At 32.4% G+C, this 10,479-nt stretch overlaps 1 protein-coding gene and 1 long non-coding RNA gene across 2 annotated transcripts; one reads left to right on the top strand and one right to left on the bottom strand.

Annotated features, from left to right (window-relative positions):
• Window positions 1-326: 326 nt before the first annotated feature.
• Window positions 327-1,551, top strand: LOC132312856 (uncharacterized). The gene is made up of 2 exons (XR_009483337.1): window positions 327-998; window positions 1,230-1,551. It is a non-coding gene; the product is annotated as an uncharacterized LOC132312856 (long non-coding RNA).
• A 5,997-nt stretch (window positions 1,552-7,548) lies between these two features.
• On the bottom strand, window positions 7,549-8,555 carry LOC132314360 (UPF0725 protein At1g23960-like). Its single transcript, XM_059813255.1, has 3 exons — window positions 8,093-8,555; window positions 7,831-7,971; window positions 7,549-7,744 (listed from the first exon to the last, which is right to left on the bottom strand). Exons 1-3 carry the CDS (start codon window positions 8,360-8,362, stop codon window positions 7,553-7,555), a joined length of 603 nt encoding a protein of 200 aa, XP_059669238.1. The 5' UTR covers window positions 8,363-8,555; the 3' UTR covers window positions 7,549-7,552.
• Window positions 8,556-10,479: the final 1,924 nt, after the last annotated feature.

Below are 10,479 nucleotides of genomic sequence, written 5' to 3'. Positions count from 1 at the left end.
TCTGCCATTTATCAATACTCAATTGAATAAAGAAAATACAATTGATAAGAAACAAAACCCATAGGAATCAAATTGATGGTGATGGGGCCTGATTCCTAATAATAGGAGGCTGTAATTGATGGTGATGGGCCTTTCCCTCTTTTGCAGCGTTGGGACCATTTTTCTTGGGATAACTTTGCCACGATTCCTCAATCTTCTCTCTCCTAAAAACACAAAAGAAATTAAAATAGTTATCATAGTAAAAAAATAGTATTTTGGATAAAATGTACGAACAGAATTGTTAAAATATAACATTTTAATATTACAACATCTCTCATAATATAACTTTGGCATGTAAATATAACTTTTTGCATTGAAAATAGTGCTTTCTAACAAATGTTGGACAAAGAAGTAACTTCTTATAAAAAATAAAAAAAATAAAAAAAAACTTTTTAATTTTACAATATTATTAACTTTTCGTACTCACAGGGAGAGGAGGATTTGTCCAAACCTCAACGAGGTCGGACTAGCTACCCTTAAAATTTGTAAGACTGCATCACAAGAAAATTTTGGTTGAATAGGATCATCCTCATCGATCATTATATATATATACACTCTTTGTCCAGTTGCTATTATAATCCATACGCGTGGGTATAGAATCTCTCACGTACAATCCATTATTTCACTGTGAAGACTAAGTTCACAAGTAACACCAGACCTTTTGTTTTTTTTTTTTTCCTTGTGTGTAGTCATTTTCACAAAAGTCACACCAACGTCAGCTTTATGATACACACTTTTTACCATTTTGTCTTTTTCACCAATCATCTTGAGACTCTTAACCGATGAATTTTACAGTTTTACCCAACTCTACATCTTAATCATTGCTTATATAAACCCCACATCCATGACTGAAAATACTGTCCAAATTCCTAAATCAACAACTATGGCAGCTTCTAACTTGGGAGGACATCTGGTTCTCTTCTTCTTGCTCATCCTTTCACTTTTCGCCACTCATGAATGTGAGTATGCCATTTGTGTATTAGGTTAATTACTAAACTTATAATTTAGTATATGTTGTACGCTAATATAATAGTTCTATGATCAAACAACTGCATCTAAATTTTAGCAACTATAAAGATCTGCATCAAAGAAATTGAACGAAATGGATAGTCTGTAGCTTTAAAATCTGTCGATTTCTTACATCTTTACTTCATATATATATATATGTATATACGGTGGCATACAATTAGGTGGTGGCAGTAGCAGAGCCGGAGATGTGCAGCAGCTTAAGGTGTCTATGGGGGCGAAAGATAATATAAGAATGATTTATGATGTCTGCCAACAACAAGAAAGTTATGGCGGTGGAGAATGCTGGTATTGTCCCAAAGATGGTAACTGTTGGTGGGAAGAGTCGGATTGTCTGGAGAACTGTACTCCATAACCACACCCCTCTTCTAACAATCATATGCAAGCAATCATTACCATGGTTGTCAATGTTGATCGTCTTCTTTCAACATTATGCTATGCAATCTATCTTATCTTATTGTCAGAAATAAAAATTAGTCTTTCTTATATCTGGGGCTTCATGCATATATGTCATTCCAACATGGGTTAAGTGCAAAAAAAAAAAAAAAAAAAAAAAAAAAAAAAAAAAAAAAAAATCATCCGTCACCATACAATGTTCAATTTTATTTTATTTTTTCACCAAACAAACCATCAACAAATTAAGAAAAATAGGTGGTACATTCAGGGAGTAGAGCATTATACGGGATTATCATATTTTCAACTCAAAATTATTCGATTAGACAATTTACTGTTTAAATTTAGGTTTGGAAAACACAATGCTATATATCTGAGTGTTTCAACTGTTAAAAACAAATTCTCAACTAATTCTTATATTTTAATTACCAATTGTAGTGCATAGCAAAATGAAATATTTATATTGGACAAACTTTTATTTTATTTTTTGTTAGAAAAATATAGAATAGTGATACTCACTTGTTTAACCCCTATTTCCTTATTTGTTTCTTTGCAACTATTCAAATCATTTTTCAAAAATTAAATATAGCATTACCTATATTTTAAGAGTTAAACCAATTTATTTTTTCTTTTATTCTTTCTTTTTTGCTTTGCTTATTAATTTTACCTCTCTTTCCCTCAACAAAGCAAATCTATCTTTTCCTCTCTCATCACAATCATAATTATACAAATATTATAGTAAGATAGTAAGCAATTGTTTAGCTAGCCAGTACGGACCTTATTCCTTGCAAAAAAATTAGAAACGGACCTTATTCCTTGCAAAATTAGAAACAAAATCTGAAATGTCTCCTCAATTAGTAACGGTCTATTTTTTTTTTTAAAGATGTAGAGTTGATCAAAACTTTCATTATTTAAACAAAGCAAAAGTCTTTCTTATTGATTTTCATTGAATAATCAAATATCATAACAGAAAATTTGATATAAAAAAAAAAAATTGAAAAAGAATAAACAAAAGATAATTATACTACAACAATATTAGGGCTAAAAAATGCTAAAAAATGATTCGTTTTGAAGTGGAGAGAGAGGGGAAGTGAGGTAGATGATATAAAAAAACAAAACAACCGTTAAGAAAAGAATAAAAAAAAGAAGTAAAAAAAAAAAAAATGGTTTAACGTGTAGAAGGTATCTATTCTTTACTTTCTTCTGCAATTTCTCTCTCCTTCCCATCTCACTTTATCTTCTCCAAATTTTTATTTTCTAATTCTTTTTCTACCAGCACCAACTCTTACATCTATTGCATTACAGAACTTCTACAAAAGAAAAAGAAAGTTAAATGCAGAAAATATCTCATGGCAAAATAAAAATTACGTAATAGGTTAAAAAATAAACTAAAAGACAAGAAACTAAAAGCACAACAGTACACAGTACGAATTAACAATGTTTGTTTCCAACTTTCATCATGCCCAAAATATGTATTCTTATTTGTAAATTTACATATATCATATATATACATCTATGTATCAAGAAACAAAATGGGGAAATATGTGCAGTGCACACAACTTGTTCGATCAAATGCAGCAAAAAAGGACATTGTGACATGGACGTCCTTAATTTCATCATACTCATCACGGGTCCTCTAGAAATTGCTTGAAGAAGATGCTTGAATGAGGTGAGACCAAACCAGTACTATCTATTGCGGTTCGTGATTATACACATATTTTTCTGTTATCAGAAGCCTCTTGTTCAATTTTTCTGTAAACCACCACAAGTTTAGACCGACCGGAAATTGAGGGTGGACTGGTAATTGCAAACATTGGTACATGGAATAGAGCTGCAGCCTGCAGGATGTCAGAAAAACCCAGTTGCCACCATCATGCTCTTATCGGACGATCAGGATGGAAGAGTCCCACCCAAGTTAAAATTATTTTCATGTTTACAAAAAAACTCCCCAGCATTTTTTAAAATGTGCCAAAAAAACCCCTGTGGGCATTTTGGGTAGTGCGAAAAGTAATTTTGATATTAAAGGCGACTTTTGGTTGCATGTTAATTTTTTTTGGTCAGAAGCCCTTATTGAAACTAAGGGTTTGAATAGAGATATTATTTGCATATTTTTAAAATTATTCGGATATTTTTTACACTTACCCGTATCTAAATACATTTACGATAAAAACGTATGTATACTCTCACACACACTTACATGCGTCTATAAAGAGGAGAGAAAGAGAGGTGTTTTTTAACAAATGTGAGACAAAGAAGTAATTTATCATAAAAGAATTTTTTAATTTTACGGTATTATTAATTTTTCATACTCAAAATAGAGAGGATTTATCCACACCTCAACCAGGTCGGACTACCCTTAAAATTTTTAAGACTAGATCACAAGAAAATTTTGGTTGAATAGGATCCTCATCGATCATTTTATATGACACACACACACATACACTCTTTGTCCAGTTGCTATTATAAACCATACGCGTGGGTATAGAATCTCAGACACCAGACCTTTTTTTTCTTGTGTGTGTAGTCTTTTTCACAAAAGTCACACCAACGTCGGCTTTATGACACACGCTTTTTACCATTTTGTCTTTTTCACCAATCATCTTGAGACTCTTAACCGATGAATTTTACAGTTTTACATTGCTTATATAAACCCACATACATGACTGAAAATACTGTCCAAATTCCTAAATCATCAACTATGGCAGCTTCTAACTTGGGAGGACACCTGGTTGTCTTCTTTTTGCTCATCCTTTCACTTTTCGCCATTCATGAATGTGAGTATGCCATTTGTGTATTAGGTTAATTACTAAACTAATAATTTAGTATATGTTGTATTCTAATATAGTAGTATATTACTATTGCTATGATCAAACAACTGCATGTAAATTTTAGCAACTATAAAGATCTGCATCAAAGAAATTGAACGAAATGGAAAGTCTGTAGCTTTTTGTCGATTTCTTATATCTTTGCTTTTATATATATATATACATATACGGTGGCATACAATTAGGTGGCGGCAGTAGCAGAACCGGAGATGTGCAGCTTAAGGTTTATGGGGCAAAAGATAATATAAGAATGATTTGTGATGTACGCGAAGAACAAGAAAGTTATGGCGGTGGAGAATGCTGGTATTGTCCCAAAGATGGTAACTGTTGGTGGGAAGAGTCGGATTGTCTGGCGAACTGTACTCCATAACCATAACCCTCTTCTAACAATCATATGCAAGCAACCATTATAATGGTTGTCAATGTTGATCATCTACTTTCAACACTAAGCTCTCATTTGCACTGTTTTTGTACTATGGGGGCTAATCTTTCGAACTACATTGGTGTTATATGCACTGTATTGAATATCGGGGGTGTGTTTTTTACACTTTGCCCCTTAAAATCATATGAAAATTGTTCAGAATAGAATCTAATCCAATAGTAGTAACCTTTCAGTCCATGTTTGCATTTGATAAGACTGTGAACTCAGGAATAATTTTCTTAGTGTGTGTCTATATATATATTACTTTTTAAATGTAGGATAACCATTGTATATATAAATTGAAGTTTGATTATTTTTTTCAAATTACTCAGTGTGTACATGATTTTAGCATTGTATACTTTCACAGGCTGAAAACTTCATTATCAATATTAAAATCAATTTATATATCAAAATCACACCGTAGAAACCCTAAATGAACTCATTGACCAAATCAAAATCAGACTCAGTGAAGTCAAATTCTAGAATATCGCTAAAAGAATCAACAGATGTACTCCTCAAGCTCATTCAATCCTAATTCATCAACCCCTGCGTCCCACCAATCACTTTTTTTTCATCTTCTCCAAGAAACCATTAGACTGTTTGTCTTCTCTATTTTCTTAAAACCACGTCTATAATACATATAGACAAAGTATAGAAAGAAAGAAGAGAGGTCTTCCATCTATGTATAATGGTAGTATGAAAAGTAAAAATAAATCAACTCCACTTGTAACTAAAAAAAAAAAAAAAAAACTCTAGTTATAACTGGGATAAAAAAAAAAAAAAATACTCCAGTCGTAACTAGGATTAAAAAAAATACATCACTTATAACTAGGATTTAAAAAAAAAAAAAAAATACTCCACTTGTAACTAGGATAAAAAAAAATTACTCCTACAACTTCAAGGAAAGATTGGGGATGGGGGGCTGATTGGGAATCCATTGATCATCTGTTCTTTTAACGTGAATAGTCCCCATACATTTGGAAATTTATACGGGAGGTGGCAGGGTTTTACACTATGCCAAACAGCTGGACGCAACTGATACAATGGTGCTCCACACATTGTGATCATCTGTTCTTTTAATGTGAATACTCCCCATACATTTGGAAATTTATACGGGAGGTGGCAGGGTTTTACACTATGCCAAACAGCTGGACGCAACTGATACAATGGTGCTCCACACATTGTGATCATCTGTTCTTTTAATGTGAATACTCCCCATACATTTGGAAATTTATACGGGAGGTGGCAGGGTTTTACACTATGCCAAACAGCTGGACGCAACTGATACAATGGTGCTCCACACATTGTGATCATCTGTTCTTTTAATGTGAATACTCCCCATACATTTGGAAATTTATACGGGAGGTGGCAGGGTTTTACACTATGCCAAACAGCTGGACGCAACTGATACAATGGTGCTCCACACATTGTGATCATCTGTTCTTTTAATGTGAATACTCCCCATACATTTGGAAATTTATACGGGAGGTGGCAGGGTTTTACACTATGCCAAACAGCTGGACGCAACTGATACAATGGTGCTCCACACATTGTGATCATCTGTTCTTTTAATGTGAATACTCCCCATACATTTGGAAATTTATACGGGAGGTGGCAGGGTTTTACACTATGCCAAACAGCTGTACGCAACTGATACAATGGTGCTCCACACATTGTGTTCATCTGTTTTTAGTTCACAAACTCCTATGGGCTGCAGCTGTGTACTTCATTTGGATGGAAAGGAATGTTAGAGCTTTTAGAAACTAACAGCATCATAACACAGATCAGGAACTGTGTTAGAGCCAGACTTGCAACAATCAAGCTAAGAAATTATTCTAACATATATGCGATAATGCGGCAAATTTCTTCCTACACACAGCTGCAAAATCTCTTCCAGCAGGCATGTTCCACAGCCTGTGGGCACAACTGGTTACTATCATGATTCTGTGACATGACCTACAACTTCAAGGATGATTGGTACCATGATTGAGACTATAATAGAGACAATTCTGGCAAAGTGAATGTTAGTTTTCTATGCTACTAGCAGTTGGAGGCTTTTGTTAATCTTCACATATACAAGCTTATCCATTAACTAAAAAAATGGAATTATCTCTTTTTTTTTTTTATCCTAACCCGAAAAATAATTAACTAGTCACACAGTAAGCATTGCAATTATATCAAATAGTCAATTGAATTTTCTGGTCCCATTTTCACTAAATTGTTAAAGTTATTTTGGGTTATGGTAAAGTGCGAAAAATACAAGGTCTGGTGTTTTCTTTCACCTCAGTTGATCCTGTATGATTTTGTTCAATGCTTAAGCACTGTTCAATGTCTAAACTTTAATTAAATAAAATTAAGCTAACAATATTCAATTATAAAAATAATAAACGGACATAAAAGTATCAATTAAAAATAAATTTAGAGAGGTATATGCACCGACTCTTGAAACCAAACACATCCATCCGTGTGTGCTTTATTAGAACAAAAATAATCGAGTGAATTAAGAAGAATACTAACTTTTATTTCTCAAAATAAAATAAGAGAGTATTTTGCAAATCTCAACAGATATTCACGCGAATTAACAAAGCTCGTAAGTCTGGTGTCTCACATGGCCACAACCAGATACTTGTAAACAGTATAATTTATTTTGTGATAAATCATATGACTCCCCTGTCGAGATAGCATCTCGACCCACCATCATCGCTCCTCGGCCAATTTCAATATCAACAACCATTGAATTATTTTCTGTTTGAAAATCAAAGTGGAACAATTTTATTTATTACTTTCAGTAATTAAATCTGGTTAAAAGTGGAATAATCTCAAAAGTAGATAATTAAATTATACCTGATTAGGTAGGTTTTGGGTCACAAGAGAAGACCTCAACATCTCCTCGAAATCCCCTGAAAACCCTAGTTTGAAAAGTTTTAGAGTGATCATCATCATCATCACCATCCTTGGCCTCAAAAGTAATGTAGAAGATGTAACCAGCAACACCTACAAGGTTAGCCTTCTCAACGTGATCAAACTTGTATTTTGTACCCTACAAAACAAACAAGCAAAAAAAAATATGCACATATTCAGGAAAAGACGAGAGATTAAAAAAATTTTAATTTTTCAGATACGTACGTTATTGACATTGTATTCCTCAATTGCTAAACATGAGAGGTCTCTGGTAATCTCGAACATCTCAAGGTCGTTATTGAGATCTGTAATTGGCATAATTCGACCAAAATCTTCGCTAGGGGGAAAGTCTGGAACATCAAACCCCTATAAATTTTACCAAATTAATTAGCCCCAACAAAAACATATATATATATATATATATATATACACACACTATTGTATTAGGGAGGGAGGGAGAGCATTGGAGAAGAAAAGAGACACGTACTTGGCTGTCGCGAACCATTTGATAGTAGATGGTTAACTGGTCATGGGTCAAGCAGCCATCATCATCATCATCATCATCAAACCACTGATTTTTCTCCTTCTCGTTGCTAGGGTTTACATCTACTTCCGATCTCTTTTCTCGTGTTTCAGAATCAGAAGAACAGACTTGAGAAGCAAACTTCTCGTCGTTAGGGATTACATCTACTTCCGATCTCTTTTCTCGTGTTTCAGAATCACAAGAACAGACTTGAGAAGCAAACTCATCAGCCATAACCAGAGATTATTACGGAATAATAAATTGTAAAACAGACAAAACCCTAAGAAGAGATTCAATGAGATTGTTCAAAGGATGCAATTGGATGGAACTATACATATAACTCTGTGTGTGTGTGTATCTGACGAAAAAACACCCCCAAATATTAGAAGGGAATAGGGATTCAGTTTCCTTGTGGAAGAGGGTTAAACCGTTCTCTCTCTCTCTTTTTTTTTTTTTTTTTTTTTTGTGGCTTTCCTTTCTTTTTTTACTCAACAAAGTAAATCTATTTCTTTCTCTCCCATCACAAATATAATTACAAAAATATCATAGTTAGTTATCAAGCAATTGTCTAGCCACTACAATAAACTTGAGCCTTATTCCTTGGAAAGAAGTGTACTGATCAAAACTTTTATTATTAACAGGGCGAATGTCAAAAAATCCTTCTTGACTTTTACCCGTTTACCAAAAATACTTCTTATGACAAAAAATTCACTTCAACTATCTTGAAGGGGTGATTTTAACCGATGTCCGTTTAAATAATTTGCTGAGTCATTTTTTTGAACAAAATTGCCCCTTAACAGTAAAAGGACTTTTTTTTTTATTATTTACTCTCGCCACGTCAGCAAATTCTTCATATTGTTTAATTCATATAATAGTGTTTTAATATTGTAATTGAATTATATATTTTTATGCAGATGGGTCTGTTGAATTTAAAGAGTATTTTAATATTATAATTGAATCATATATACTATAATACTATATACGTGTGTGAAAAATCAAATTTATTTTATTTACTTTTATCCAATCAGTATGAAATCATATTATAAGTCAAATTTACTTTATTTTATTTTTTATCCTATCATGTACATATGATAATTTTTCCCTAATATCATCTTAAATTAATATGAAACCATATTATATGTTTATGTATAGAAGAGTATTTTATACGAGCTTGCATAAAAGTTAAATAATTATAGTAATCCCACTAAAAGTAATGATTGTGTTGTCTTCTTCTCAAAAGGGACAACCACAACCACTAAAAAAAAAAAAAAAAAAAAAGAACTTAAAAATTTAGGGTTTAAAACCCCAAACTATAAATCTTCGTATTTCAGTCCAAACTTGTATGCGTTCGATTTTTCATGAGCAACATTATCTTTCCCATGAAAGAGCATATTAAATTTCCCATGAAAGGGGATACTCCGTATTATTACCTTTCCCATAGATATAGATATATGTGTGTAATTATAAGTGTACATATGATAGTTTTATATAAATGTGTATGTGTGTTGACTTTGTTTAAGTGTACATGCTCGTATATCACAGTGTATATATAGTTATGTACAAATAATTTTATATATATATATATATGTACACTACTTAAATAATTTTTAATTTAATTTCAAAACAACAATTTATCCAAACAATAAAATTAGAATTGCAAAGCTTGAATTCCAAAGCTTATCCAAACAAAGAAATTAGGATTGGAATGGTGGGTTTGCAATACCATGAAATTGAAATTCCAATGCAATCCCAATTCAATTCTAACTTGGCGCAACCAAACATAATCTGATAGAATTTCATTATCTGAATCCCAATTTTGTGCTTTGTAAACACAAGCTGAAGGTCCAATTATGATTAAAGTACTATCCAACTCTACAGCTTAAGCATTGTTTATATAAAATTAACACATCCATGACTAAAAATACTATCCAACTTGGGAAATCTGCTTCTCTTCTTCTTGCTCATCCTTTTACTTTTCACCACTCATGAATGTGAGTATGCCATTTGTATAGGTTAATTACTAAACTTATAATTTAGTATATGTTGTATGCCAATATAATTGTACATTACTATTGCTGTGATCAAACAACTGCCTGTGGATCTGCAACATAATAGTGTGTGTGTATATATATATATATATATATATCTATCTAAGTTAGTCTATTTTATACATAGACCACAACTCTATTATTTATTAGTCTCTTCCTATAGTACGTGTCTAAGTGACTACACTTAAATTTTTATACCTATTACCACCATTAATAATTCCATTTTCAGTGTATAATCCTGTTCTAACTTTTGATGTGTGGGGTCACGCACTTGCAATAACTAGTGCATATGAACCGTTTAAT

This window comes from Cornus florida, unplaced genomic scaffold (assembly GCF_030987335.1).
Source record: "Cornus florida cultivar Cherokee Brave unplaced genomic scaffold, ASM3098733v1 CherokeeBrave_3.0.0_Hap2_Chr01, whole genome shotgun sequence".
In the NCBI taxonomy this organism is placed as follows: domain Eukaryota; kingdom Viridiplantae; phylum Streptophyta; class Magnoliopsida; order Cornales; family Cornaceae; genus Cornus; species Cornus florida.
The sequence above is the reverse complement of the archived record's forward strand: the minus strand, read 5'-3'. Positions and strand labels throughout refer to the sequence as shown.

Bases quoted from the DNA above. Each gene is read 5' to 3' on its own strand.
- LOC132314360 (XM_059813255.1), bottom strand. From the start codon at position 8,362: ATGGCTGATGAGTTTGCTTCTCAAGTCTGTTCTTGTGATTCTGAAACA. The intron at 7,972-8,092 runs GTACGTGTCTCT...TAAAATTTATAG, and splicing joins AAATGGTTCGCGACAGCCAA to GGGTTTGATGTTCCAGACTT. The intron at 7,745-7,830 runs GTACGTATCTGA...TTTGTTTTGTAG, and splicing joins AGGAATACAATGTCAATAAC to GGTACAAAATACAAGTTTGA.